At 38.7% G+C, this 14504-nt stretch overlaps 1 protein-coding gene across 1 annotated transcript in view; it reads right to left on the reverse strand.

Moving 5' to 3' along the window:
* Positions 1-28: 28 nt before the first annotated feature.
* ZNF292 (zinc finger protein 292) overlaps positions 29-14504 on the reverse strand; it is a 55260-nt gene continuing 40784 nt past the window's right edge. Inside the window, exons 5-8 of the mRNA XM_064447672.1 lie at positions 13993-14195; positions 11057-11193; positions 9880-10021; positions 29-8145 (exon numbers count right to left, since the gene is read on the reverse strand). Coding sequence (XP_064303742.1) covers positions 958-8145; positions 9880-10021; positions 11057-11193; positions 13993-14195 — 7670 coding nt within the window. The 3' untranslated portion in view covers positions 29-957. The remainder of the gene's footprint in view (positions 8146-9879; positions 10022-11056; positions 11194-13992; positions 14196-14504) is intronic.

Below are 14504 nucleotides of genomic sequence, written 5' to 3' on the forward strand. Positions count from 1 at the left end.
ACAAAAATAACCTTTATAAGATCACATGTATAAAACAAGAAATGAAATGTGATTTTATTTAAGGCAATACTGGGCTACTTCACAAATCACCACCTCAAATATATACACTGCTCCACACTACTAATTTTCTATCACATTCACAACGGATTCTTTAATACCAAATATTGTTTTAAATCTCCAATGTAGCAAACTATTTTTATTCACATTTCCATTTTTATTATGGAATCATAAATGCTTTGTATCCAATTAAAAGCAATGAAAAATGTAGCTATAAGAAAACTATTATATTTATGAGTTAACTACATATGAGTATCATCCATAGATACTGGATGTTAAAATTTACAAAAATGAGAGCGTGTCAGTACGTTTAACCTATGAAATGTGATCTTATCCAGCTCCTCTCCTGTAAATAAATGCTTTACGCAAAATAAACTGGATATGGCAGACTTAGCTAGTTTTAGTTCAAAAGTTCTTAATTTAAAATGAATAAAGGACAGTTTTAAAAACTTGCTCACTTAGTTACAAATTAAAATTCCGAATATAAATGTGTCATTTAATAGTTTAGACTTACAGACTGCTGGTGGCAGCAAATGATTTACAATAATAAATATATACAAAAAAAAAAACCGTATCTACAAATAAAGAGTACTGTTATACATGAGCAGTGACCTGGTGAAAGATACCAATCACAGACAACTCACAAAGATTTAGGTCATGGAAAGGACAATCTGATAGAAAGTTGAGGTTTTGATCGAGTATTTACAAAACTGAAGCAATTACTCTGTTCTTCAAGTCCCATAGGGATAAAAACAAATAAGAAATTTACATGACTCAGGTCATGTTTTTTGCTAGATTAAATCACCTCAAAATAAAAGAGCTCCACAGTTACTAGCATGCTTGATGGCTTCCTATTCAAAATACATTTTATTACAGGTCACGGTTAAACACACCAGGTCTTCAGTATTTTGACTCCACTTCCTCGGTACCCATAACAATTACTTTTGCAGCTGTAACCTCTGGATCATCCTCCCAACGTTCTTCGAGCTTTCTCAAACTGACTATAGGTTTCATTTCCTGAAGTTGCTTCAACACACGCTCAGTGCAGTCTTTAAAAGCCTTGTCTAAAACTATCTTTACATTATCACCACACGGAAGCCGTGATGGGTTGGCAAACGGTACAAGGGTTTCAGTTTCAGAACCTGACCAAGTGACATTATTACTTGCTACAGAGGTCTTCTCGTTGGATTTTCGCGAGTTTGAATAGGATCCTTTTTTGGTTCCGCTGCTATGGTAGTCTCGTTCGGTGTTTTTCTTTTGCTTCACAGCAGACTCTTCAAGGAACTTGAGGAATGACACTTCAAAACCCATTGGCTTAAATGAGCTCCAGTCGAAAGCTGCAGGTTGCTCTTCGGCCGTTTGAATGGCGACAGCAGTCTCTTCCTCCTTGTGCGTGCTATTCACGTCAACAGGCAGTACTTCCTCAGCTTTTTCGGCTCTCCTCCTCTTATTCTGAGACACATTTTTTTCTTTGTTTGTTCTTTTTAAGTTGTTTGATTTTTGCTTGTCTGAGGGGCAGGAGCTGCTCTCCTGCAAGTCACTATTTACACTGGAAGAGATTTTTGCTTGATTTTCAGCACTTGAACAATCCTCGTTAATCAGTTTAGTAATGAATAGTTCTGTCAGTTCATCCACCTCATCCTTCTCACCTTTTTCAGTTTCCTTTTGTGGTAGCGTAGGTGTGCTTGAATCATTATTGCTCGCTATCAAACTCGGTTCAGGCTCTTTCACATCACTTTTTTTATCAGTCTCCTCTTGCTCACAAGAGGCTTCCTTTACTTCTGAGACAGAGTGCTTTTTAGACACAATAAGAAGATTTCTGTGTTGGGAGGTAAATGCTTTGGACAGCTTGTGACATTTATAATGCCTGATTATGTTACTTTCGCTCGTAACGACGGATGAACATCCCTTTATCATACACGGATACTGAGTTATGAACCTGCTCGTGCATTCTGATAAGGCGTCGTTTCTAGCCTTTATTGAATACACGTGCTTGCCGCGTTTCAGTGAATAAGCCTTATTTTCTTGAACTTGCATTCCTTTGGAGTTTTTGTTTTCCAAGGTCACGTTTTTCTTTCGTTTTGTTTTCACTGACAGCCTGTTACCTTCTTTTCCCGATCTGTTTTTTAGTCCTCTCTGTTTGGACTTCAATGGTTTCTCCTGATTTGCTTTGCTTGAAATGTTTTCCTGACCTGGTGTCAGTCTCCTGGGTCTTATTAGATGATCTTTATGCTTGTCATTATGTTTGTTAAAAATATGCCTCAAGAGGTTAGACCTAGTAGCATAAATACGGTCACAGCCTTCACAGTCACACTTGAATACGCCATCATCTTCTACTTTGTTTGGCCTTATCTTAATACCGTGATCTGCCTCAAGATGTACAATGTAGTTAAGATACGCTGTAAACGAAGACTTACATTGAGACTGATCACAAGAAAACCTTCCCGCCTCTGGAGACGGTTTCATGTTTCCAATTTGCTCTGGGGTCATGTCATGAAGCTTCATATAATGTTGTATCAAGCTGGTAACTTCCTGGAAGATGCGAGAACAGTCACTCACCTCACACCTGAACTCTCTGACGACGGCTTTGGTTTCGACCTCATCGCGTTCCTCTTTGCCTGGATCATTCTCCTCCTCCACTTCACCAGAGAAGGCAGGGAGGTCAGATTTGTGCACAGCTTGGTAATGAAGGATTAGGTTTTGCTGTATTGTAAAAGCCGCGAAGCAGCCCTGATGGACGCAGCGGTATGGTCTGTAAGGGCTGTATCTAGTGGGAAACTCCAGAGATTTTGTTACAGGCTTCCTACGTTTTCTCTCCTCTTTTTCCTTCCTGTACCTCCTAGCCTTGCGGACTTTGGGTTGTGGCTGTGTACCACTAAGAGAGGCTGAATTATGTTGCTCCGGTGGAACAGAAACCACTTGGGGAGGTTTTTCCAGTCTTTCAGGAATATTATTTTCTGGTAGAAGTTTTTCCAAGACTTTTACAGGCTCTACAACTTCCTTTATCTGAGTTTCTTTGACCAATGGAGCTGCAGTTTTGTTTTCTATTATTAGTGTCTGCAAAGGTTTTACTTCAACAGGTCGCAGGGCTGTGTTTATAGTTTCGTTTTGAGATCTTCTGCCATAAGGCCTTTTAATTTTTAATTTTACCATCTCTTCTGTCGTAAAATGATGTACAAGCTGGCAGTGTGCTCGGAGATTAGAGTTCCTCGTGAATGTTTTTGGACAGGTAGCTACAACACATTTGAACGGGGCATACTTCAGTTGATGTTTCTTAATTTCTAGTATCATTTCTGCAGTGTACTGGTGAATCTTGCCATAGTGTTTAAATAATGCGTCTTTTGTCATAGCACTGTAATTGCAGCCTGGATCCTGACATACAAAAGGCTTATTAACTTTATCACTAAACTGAATGTTACTTGCCTCTGAAGATATCTGGACGAGGGGCTTATTTTCAGTCAATACAACAGGAACCGCTGGTGCTAGCGTATCTGCTGGAGGACACTGGGAAACAGTCTCAGAGACCTGAACGGGTGAATCATTTTCTAGTTTCAGTTTTTGCAAGCCCTCCAAAATTTCCAATATTTGAGTATCATCCTTTTGAGATGTCTCAGACTGAGCAGAGCTACTCTTTGCAGCAGTGACATTCCCTGCGTGCACAGCAAGCTGTGTGGGAGTGGGTAGTTTTACACTAAGTGCAGAATTTCCCAAAGAAGCCTGTGCATTATTTACTTGTGAGTTCTGCCCTGAAGCAGCGACAGGATCCTGAATTTCAGTTTTCACCTCAAGTATCTGTGAATTCATAGCAGTTTTAATTATTTCCAGGGTTTTTTCAAAGTTCTGCATAACATTGTCTTCTGAAATCTGTTCCTCTGAATTTGCTTGCACACAAGAATTTACAGCCATCATTTGGGAATCCCCATTTTCAGTTTTTACTGTTAGAGGGGGTAATGTTGTATGGGTCTCCAGATTTGTTTTGAAGTTCTCTTTGATACTGGCCATGAATAACTGATTGTCAACATTGTTGAGTTTCTGCGTGAGATTTTCCACCACCACTTGAGAGCCACAATTTGCCAGCAAGTTGGACTGAAAACTTTCTCCCTGTATTTGCACATTTCCTTCAGTGCTTTTGGTTGGAAGTCCCATCGTTGTTGTATTGTTTACTGCTACTTTTTGTGACGTACTGGGCGCAAGCACGGGCGTAGTTGCTTTTCTCTTCCTCTTTGAAGCACTGGTTCCCTTCTTATTCACGTTGTTTGATTCTGAATTCTTGGGGCTACTTATAACTGAAACTCGTGAACTGTTCCCTGCAAAGTTTTGCGCTGCTGCAACAGTATTAGAAAACGAGCTAGGACATAAGCCATTTTCAATAGTCTTTAACATTAAGTCCTCTGTTGCAAAACCAGGCAAACTCTTGCATTCATTTATTGGAGGAATTTTGGCATTGAGGTCCCTGTTTTGGTCTGTTAGCAAGGTACTGGGGTTACAGACTGTCTGCAGCAGAGGGGATGCAGCTGAGTTGGGGAGAACAGCTGCATTTATCTGAGTCGTACCAGTGACACAACTTGTTGTAACTACGTGTGGAAGTACTTCTGTGTTATCAAAGGTACTTGGGATTCCTGCAGTTTCCAAGGCTTGTTTTATAATTTGATTTCCTTCCTCATTCCCACTGGTATTAAAGTTAGTCACACTGGCTCGTGGAAACATACTCTGCAGTAAGACTGTGGAACGATTTTCAGCTGCAAGTAACTGGAGGAATGACGGATCTTTAAAACATGTCTCTGGATTGAAGGCAGACTCCTGGGGTTGCTGCAAGTTTAATGAATTTGAGGAAATAATCATACTAGCAAGCAAAGACTGTCCATTAGCCTGCAGAGCTTCTGGAGAAATTTCTGATCCTTCAAGAGGCTTACAGTAAGACCTCTTAGATAAGTGACCACCAAGTGATCTAGGGTTAGTGAAAACTCTGAAACACCGGCTACAGATAAATTTGCCATCCCTAATTATTGCTGGCCACTTTGCTCGCTTGTTATGTTTTGGCTTCCTTTCTTTCCCATTTGGGCACCGGCCACGATCTTTTTTCACCTTCTCTGAAGCTGGATGTTGAGAACTAGTTTCACTGAAGTTATTGTCATTACTCAGTCGTGAGGGAAATATTTGATCCACAGTTTCCTCTTTTGGGAAAGCAGAACTAGTGTTTCCTTCTAGTTGCGATGAAAAGTTATTTGTGTTATTTTCCAGTTGTGAAAAGACTGAATTTGGGGGATTCTCTGCTGATGAAGGAAAGAGAGACATTGGACCGTTTTCTGCAGGCAAAGGGAGAAAAGGATCTGAACCGCCATCAATGTTGAGAGGCATAACTGTTTTTGCCAGATCGTCTAGCTGGGAAGGTAAGGTTGCACCAGACAAATTTTCCATATGTGAACATAAAACACTCTCAGGCTCACTTTTAATACGAGTAGACAAACTTGGATTTATGACACTTTCCGCTATAGGCAACATAGGATTGGCCAAATTCTCTAGGTGGGCTGGGAAAAGTGTACTTGAGACATGTTGCACTTGACTGGAACAGCTGGGATTCAAATTAGGTTTGTTCTGTGCAGTAAAAGCAGCACCACTGGGATTTCCCACTTGTGATGGCATAAGATATACAATCTTCCCATCGTTGGGCACATTTTGCACATTGCTGGATTTTCTCGGCTTCTTATTTTTACGCTGCATTTTAAAAGCAGCATATTGGTCAGGGTGTGCTGCCTTCATATGTTTGCCAATGCTCTGTGACGAGTTGTATGTTCGAGTACACCCCTCAACCTGACAATTAAATTTCTGAATTGGGGCTGCTGGTGACACAGCCGGAACTAAAGAGCTATTTATGTTAGGCTGTGAAGGAATAAACGTAATACTTTCTAAAGTTTTTAAAGGCAGGTTATATAGATTAGCTGCAGCCTTAATACTGTCTTCAATTTCAAGTTTGGAAATGGATACACTGTTTCGATATCCTGCCTGATTCTGCACACTGAATGGATTTACAGCACTCACTTGTCTTTCTAAGCTTTTTGATTCAAGGGCTTCTGTTTTTAGTGTGTCTGAGGTCACAGAAATATTTTGACTATTCTGAGTCTGACTGAGACAGTCTTCTTCCTTTCTCTCTTGGAAAACTGGAAGACAAGAGTCAACTGATGAGCACAACTGCTGGGCACCAGGTTTAGTGGTATCTACTTTGCTGGCAGTAGCAGCCAATTTACCTCTTTTTACAAAGTTCTCTCGGATCTTCTGGTTAACAGCAGGCAAGTTAACACTGCTTTCTGGAATTGCCACTTCTATCTTCACTGAACCTGTAGGAGACTGCTCCGAACCAGCGTTAGGCAAGGAATCGCTTTGCTGCAATATACTCGCTGATGCATTTACACTTTCATTCCCTACTGGTTCTGCTTTGATTTGATTCCAGATGACATTTTCTCCTTCGGTAAAACTACTTTGGTTGTCAGCTGGAGGAGACGTCAATTCCTCTTTAACAGCAACTTCATCGGTATTTTCATTAGCTTTAGAAGGTTGACTAAGATCAGGCTGAGTAGTCTGGCTTTCAGGCTGTTGCGCATTTTCAGGCTCATTGGTGTGATCCTCAACATGCTTTTCCAGTTCGTTCTGAGAACGGTATACCTTTCCGCACCCTGTAACCTTGCAGGTATAGGTATTATAGTGTTGTGCTTCGTGATCATAGAGTAAATAGGCTTCGGAAAAAATTCTGCCACATTTAGGAAACATACACTTTGCTCTGAAGACTTGATGCTCTTTCCGATGCGTCAGCAGCTCAGCGTAACTGTTAAAACCAGCCTTACATTTCATCTGTATGCAGATATAAGGCTTGCTGCCACAGTGCATTTGTAAATGATCATTCAGGTGAGTAACACTTACGAAATGTCGTCTACAGTACTGGCAAATCACTTTTTTGCTTTGCATTTCAAGAAAACGTTTAGCTTCTTCATTATCTTTATGCCCCTTTGCGTGTGCTATTAGATTTTTAAAATATTTAAAGCCTTTTTTACAAAACGTTACAGGGCAGGTGAATTCATTAACAGGTAGCGGCTTTTGAACTGGCACCACCTCTGGTACGTAAGGTTTATCTTTGTCATCGTTTTCATCATCTGAGCCATCGTTATCATTAAACACAATGAAGTCTGTTGAATAGAGACTGTTCTTCTTAATGGGTCGCTGCTCCTGTTTGGATACAGAATCAGTTTTCTGATTCTCATTGGCAGTTGCTATTTTAGGAGGTCTTCCCAGTCTTCTCAGTGGTTTCATAGCAGCCAATCTCTCTTTGCTGGATTTTTTAACATGCAGAGTTACATGGGGAACAAAGTTTTCTTTAGAATTAAAATTTTGGGCACAAATAGGGCAACTGTAAATTCCATCTTTATAATGTTTTTGTGCATGCCTAACTATTCTATGACCTAGGAATTCTTTGTCACATAAAACACAATACTGCATATAAGCTTGCCAGTTCCTAAATCTAGCTGATATGAACCCCCTCTCTCTAAGCTTTTTAATTTCTCTCTTTTTCTGCTTTTCATCTCTGATACCCTTAAGAAGGCTTGTAGCTTCATCAAAAGTGCCAGCAAGCCCATTCACAGAAGTTTCTTTAGTCTCTTCTTGGCAATCCTCAACCTTCTCATAAACTTCACTATCGTTTAGTTCATCTATTGATGACACGATGGACGCCTCCTCCCCCATCAGTGCCAGACACTGACGCTTCAGAGTTTTCCAGTCCCAGAATTCTGGATCAAAAGGCCACTGAGTTTTCAGTACAAGTAAGAGCTCACAGCGCAAAGAATTTGGTATTGGAAGATTCTCTTCATCGTACTTCTGGTCAGGCTGATTATATAGCATTTCAACAGCATAATACGCATCCACAGTGGGTTCAAGAAGAAATTCACTCAGCTGACAAGCACGTTTAACCTCCAAATCATCTGGAAGCAAGCAGGAGATAGTTTTGCAAATAGATATCTTGACGTCTGTATTTTCACTGGATTCCAAGCGCAACGCTTTCACACACAGTTCAATGCAGGTTGCAAGTCCAGCACCATCGATCTGTAAAGCAAGACTAATTTTAGTAAGTCAGCTTATCACAACCCTTTCTGTATTTGTAAATAAGAGATACCATTATTCAACTCTAAGTGTCAGAAAAAAATTGCACCTGGAGTTTGTAATAATACTGTTTATGTTAAGAAGCACAGTGGTTTGTCTTTAGATGCTGTTCCTTCAGTTGCATAATTTGTTTTCATGCTACTAAAAAGATGTTCACATACAACTAAACCACAAATTAATTGTATGTTCTGTCTAGTTTGAGGACTTTAGGACTGTATTTAGAGGTATTAGGTTTATATTATAGCAATATTGAGCCTTTTCCACAAAATAAAGCCTGTCAGTTATTTGAGATGAGCTTCTATGGAACACGAAGTTAACACTGGGTAGCATTCAAATGGTAAAAAGTGCTACAGTAAGAGAAGCATGTGATCTTGAAAAAGATCTATAATTTGGAAATCACTTAAGGTACAAAGGTTTCTTTTTATTTTTAAAGATTATGCGACTTAAAAGCCAAGTGACCTCACTCAACACACGACTTCATTCCAACTGAAAGTAGTTACATATAGTTAAACGTTCCATCATTTTTTAAGTTCCAAAGGTCATGTGGTCTTTTCACATTTATATCCTCAGGCATCATAAGTTACATTTATGTTCACTTTACAGTCCCTTCATGCTGCCAAGGATGCACAGAGAGGCTGTGGTATACGTGAGAATAAAGTCCAGTGAATTTATGAATGCACAAGTCTACTACCCACATGGTCTCCCAACTTCTGCCATCAATTAAATGATCCACAGCTCACTAGAGAAAAATCAGTATTGCATGGAGCAGACAGAGCTCTTAATATCACAAGCCTCTGTGAAAGTTATTTTCCTCCCCTCTGTAACACCACTTTAGTTCAGATCTTTGGAAAAATAATCTTTAAGATCAGAAGCCCACGAGACTAGCCATACCAGAACACTGCAAAAGGAAAAAAGGAATTTTTATTCTTGGAATTAATATACTGAATTACAGAACTCTCCCAAGTAAAATCTTTTGGAAGAGCTCAATTTAGTGATAAACATTAAATAGTGCAACTACTAATGAGAGGAAACTAGGAAAATTAGATGACAAGGTTAGCTGAGACAGATGAACAGAGTTTTTAAAGAATGTTGGATCTAAGTCCAAAAAAGGCAAGTATTTAATTTTTCGAAACAAATGGCATTCTTAGGTGGCAATTCAAAAGGGTTTTTTTGTGGTGGTTTTTCTTTTTTATTATTTTTTTAACTTCCTGTAATTTCCTTATGTATTAATATACAGCTTTCATTTCTTCTCCTCATAAGCTTTTCCTTTACATTTTCTTTAATATTTGAAATATGGAAAACAATGAGGAGGAATGTTAGGACCTGCTAACAGAAAATAACTAATTTAGAGGAGGACATGGACAACTGAAGAGGCTACAACCTCATCTTTGGTTTTTCCTTCATCTCAGTTGTGGCATCCAGCTCTTCTGTTTATCTCCCCCCCCCCCCCCCTTTTTTTTTTTCTCCAAAGGAACAAAGAAGTTGTAATGATTCAAAATGAACCAATGTATAGTTTACCTGCAGAAGGAAGTTGCTACTGCCGTCCCTAAAACCAATGAGGATTACCCCAAAGCTAATGCTACACAAAGAGACAGGACGCCTAAGCAGCTTTCATAAATTTTCCTGATTACAGTTCCATTAGAAGTGCCAAAAATATTCTTTCAGGAGTATCCTTACCTCTGAATTAATTACTTTAATCAGGAAGAAAATGTGATAAACAGTCTTAGTTAACACAGAAAGTTGACGACATCTCTCTAGATACACTTGAATAGAAGGCTCTACCCTTTGCTGCAGTTTACTCCAGAAAAGAGTCAGTTCCCTAGAGAACAAGAGAACAATATTTCAGGGCCAGCAACGCAACCACTAATCTGATCACATGAAATGCAAGGTTCAGAACAGTTTCTATGTTGTCTTTGGGAAAGGAAAATCTGAATTTATTCACACTTTATCTTACAGAGAAAAGCTTTTATTAATACACCCACATTATTAGTATGTAATTTTCAAAATTATTACAGTGACTCAATTCCAGAAGGACAGATCAGAATAAAACCACAATTCATGTTACACAATTTACAGACTCATCATGTGGCCTTGAAAAAAAGTCTTGCAAACTAGTTTATTCTTCACTCCAAAGACTGGAATTTTACACTTCTGAATTCTTAGTAATTACTGACAGCAACAGGAAGATGGCTTTTCTCTGCGGTAGATACATTTTTCTTGAGCTGCTCTGCTTTAAGAGCCAAATCTAACTGTGATTTAGTGAGAAATTAGCCCCCGAAGCCAAACAGTATTACTGTATCTATATTAACTCACTAATTTATTCCTCCTTAGGTGCAAATAGCCAAGAGTATTTAGAACCTCGTGGAATAGTGTAACCCCCAAAACTTTAGCAGAATCTGTTAAGGCAAAATCCTGGTTATAGTAGTAAAGAGCTCCTTTTTTTCTAGAAGTTTGTTAGAGAAAGAAATACTGTGTTATGAAATAAGGACAGATGGGAATGGTACTTATGCATTAAATGTTGACATAATGCTGACTAGCTGCCTGCAGATATTAAATTCCTTATTTCTACAGTGTAAGAATATTGTCAAGAAAAATTATTAACCAGCTACTGGTATTTGTAAGTGCCTCATTATACATGCAGCCTTCAAATTCCCATAATGGAAGCTAATCTTGTCAAATACTTTTTTTTTCCTCCTCCTTTTCTGTTTTAGCTTTCCGAGAGCCTTATCTCCTTCCTGTTTAGCCAAAAGATTTTATCAGATAAAGAAAAAGTTAACTTACGGTTTATGCATCAGCTCTATCTTCCCAAAACTAATTTTTGTTCCACTAGACAGAAAACAATATTCCAACTCACCAGGCACAGTACATTTCTCCTTGCTGCAGCTGGCGAGATAAAAAAGCTGCACATAAAATTAGAGCACTTTTCTCATCTCCATCAGATTCTAGGTTACAGATCATTTCTAGAGCATCTTTGCAATCTACTTCTGCAATCTAGAAGGGAGGAAAGGAAACAAGACCAAGACTAAGTGGTTTCATTTTCAGACATGCAGTCATCTGATCCTTTGCAAAAAGAGAGTAATTTAGAACTCAGCGAATATTTAACTCTATCAGATAGAGAGAAGCTTGAAAGCAAATCAGTGCCAAAGTGTCAAAACTGCTTACGCCCCCCAGAAAAACTGTTTTAAAGTAAATATAAACTTGTTTCTCAGACATAAGACTTATTTGTATCTGCTGTCCCAGTCACCTAAAAATTTTAACATGCAACATAATTATTTATATATAGTACATACATACGATAATTGTAATAAGCAGATTTATAACTTTAAATTGCAGCCTAACATAAAAAGATTACCTGAAATTCTAACCCAGTTTACTAGACACTAATGTTACTACTGCTTTAATACAATAGCTGAGCAGTTAATGAATCTGAAGTTTAACATGAACATTCCAGTATCTTTTAAAAAATCAAAGATGAAAAGAAAAGGGAAGCTGTACAGTAACATGCAGGCCAACTGAATGCTTTTATGGAAACACATTACAGTCTCTGAAATGTAACTTATTTGTTCAAGCAACAATGGAAGTACTTAGTTTTGTAGCAAAACACAGGAAAAACCACAGTAGTACTAGACAATTGTATCACTACTGAATCAGTGCGCTTGTTATAACAACTACTGTCTAATTTGATTCTCAGCAGACTGGTTTGATTACATCAATTAGTGCATCTGGCAGTACATGCTGGTATTTATTCTTTGACATTGGCAATTGAAGAATAACTTGACCATTGCAACAGCGCTGCTGGAAGTCTCTCCTGAGAAATCACAAGACCACCCAAAGCAAGAAACAGAAGGACCCACCCAAACACCCGGTTGGTCTGGTACTTTGGCTAAGGTGGCAGCACAGCTTGGCTGGGCACAGTGGTATCCAGCTATTGGTCCAGCAATCAAATTACAATTTTGAAGAGTACAGCAACTAATTTTTTCCTCTAAATTGACACCTTGTAAATATACTATTAATCCTTCACTGAACATCATTTGAGGTTTAATAACCTCAAAGTCGTCTTCTAAAGAAAACTGCATTTCTTAAGACCTCAGAGAGGATTAACCTAACTGTAATACCAATTTAGACTGAAGGTCTGCCTCACTCAGTGCCCCATCTCAGACAGGGACCATCAGTTAAAAGCTTAGGGAAGAATATGGGAAACTGAACTTAAAATAAAGTTAATTTTTTCTGAAATGTTTTTCCAGCCTCTCAGAGTTCCTAAGGGACCCAGCTTCCAGCAATGGTCTATACAGGTCCAGCCATCAAGTCTGTCAGTCTAGCATTTCACACACTGCAGATTTGAATACTTCATATTGTTGAAGCTATTAGACTTATCCAAGCTGAAAATGAGCTCAAATACTACTTTTCTGCCTATTCTGAATGGATATAAAATTTTCCATACCACTGAAGAGTGAGCTGTACTTCTTCACAGTTTACCTTTCTTCCCCCCTCCATTTTCTTACTGTTCTCACACTAAGAAATGACTGTCAGTTCAGAAGTCCACCTTGACATGCTAATAGCAGATCTGCCTTCTCTTGATTATACATGAACTTTCATGAATGGTTAGTAATACTGCAAATTGTGCTGCAGCTGAAGCTGCAAAGCTAAGCAACCCAGGCAATCCAACGTCTGGAAATCTTTGAACTAGTTTCTCTGGTGATAACCCAGTTTGAACTTATCTGCGTGTTATGGCATCCTAAGAAACAAATTCCTTTTGTCCACGGGATTCAGGGTTCATTCACTGACGAAGCCCATTCTGCTTTGGGAGTGCAGCGGGGCTGAGTAATGAAGGAAGCGTGTTTGCAGGGTCACAAATTCCAAGTTCCATCAAGGGTCTTCAGCAAACAAACACGAGATTGCACAGCCCTGTCGCAGCTCCTCCTCAGCCTGTTCTGGCATCGCCTACAGCAGCCAGAGCTGGGACGGTAAGACCAATCTAATCCTACTGAGCGTCAGAAGAACGTGCCCAGTGAGAAACTGTCACCTTAGAATTTAGTCTATATCTAGGGTAGGAAACTTTTCCAACTCTACTCACTGCATAGTTTTCATCCCTTTAAGGTCAATTTCAACATCCTCAATACTTATTATTAAAATAAAAAGATGAGAGAGACAAAAAGACAGCAGAGAGATGCAGACAGTCAAGAAAACTGACAATCGCAGTTGGCTCAGATAAAACTTTGGGGTAGGGTGGGAAATGAAGATGTCATCTGAAAGAATGTGGAAGAGCAAAGCTGTCATCTCTTCTTTGAAATATAAAATCCGTCTTATTTAAATGCAAAAGTCAAACCAGATCAAATATCTGATTTCACCTTCAATTTCATCCAGGAATTTGGGTCAAAAAAAGGTTACATTCATTCTCTGAACTGAAAGTAGCATTTAAAGGGCCCCATTCCATATCCCAAGTAGTACACAAAAAGATATAGTCAAAATAGTACGAGCGGGAAAATCATTACCTTCACCTTACTAGCAAGATCTGAGGCGCAGTTTTAAAATACTTCAAGCAAACTCGAAGTTGTGGCAGAGCCAGAAAATACCTACTAGTGACCTAATACCACACTTCCATAAATGTTTTAATCAAGTAATTACTAGTCAGTTTAAAAGTGACTTAAATGAAAGAACAAGATACCAAAAATATTTTAGGTCATATTTTAAAGGAAAAAAAACCTCTTCTACAGACAAATAGCCTATGATTAGTGGTGTTATTATCATTAAAGAGGTAAGTCTAAAAAAAGTTCTTAATTTTTTACTTACTTCTTCCATTAGCTTTTCATTTGGTGATCCTGAACAAAGACAGACCAGGTAGGTTTGCTTGAAATTGCCTTTTGCACTGATTTCTGGATGGTCAGAGCACAGTTTTGCCAGGGCAGTAGCTTGCGTCAATTGCTTTGTTTTCATTAGGTGCTTAATACGCATATCCAGCAAGATGGGGCCTTCAAACACTAAAAATTCATTCACTTCAAAGAAAAACAAGCCAAAATATTACACATACATTTCACAGCAGGTTACAGAGTTAACAGACAGCATTTACTCGTTCATGGCTAACCCCTCAAATATATATAAATCAAAAAAAGGTACAAAATGTATGAAACCTAGACAAGAAAAAGCATCCTTGAGAACTGTACTTGTTTATTAGAAGGATTCCCTGCTACAGACGACCTTTTATCTACCTGCAGGTTTTAATTCATTCTAATTTCTTGGCAAAATAGCTGCACACAAAACAGATTTAGAAAGCAAGCAAATATTAAAATATTTAGATACCATTT

This window comes from Phalacrocorax carbo, chromosome 3 (assembly GCF_963921805.1).
Source record: "Phalacrocorax carbo chromosome 3, bPhaCar2.1, whole genome shotgun sequence".
In the NCBI taxonomy this organism is placed as follows: domain Eukaryota; kingdom Metazoa; phylum Chordata; class Aves; order Suliformes; family Phalacrocoracidae; genus Phalacrocorax; species Phalacrocorax carbo.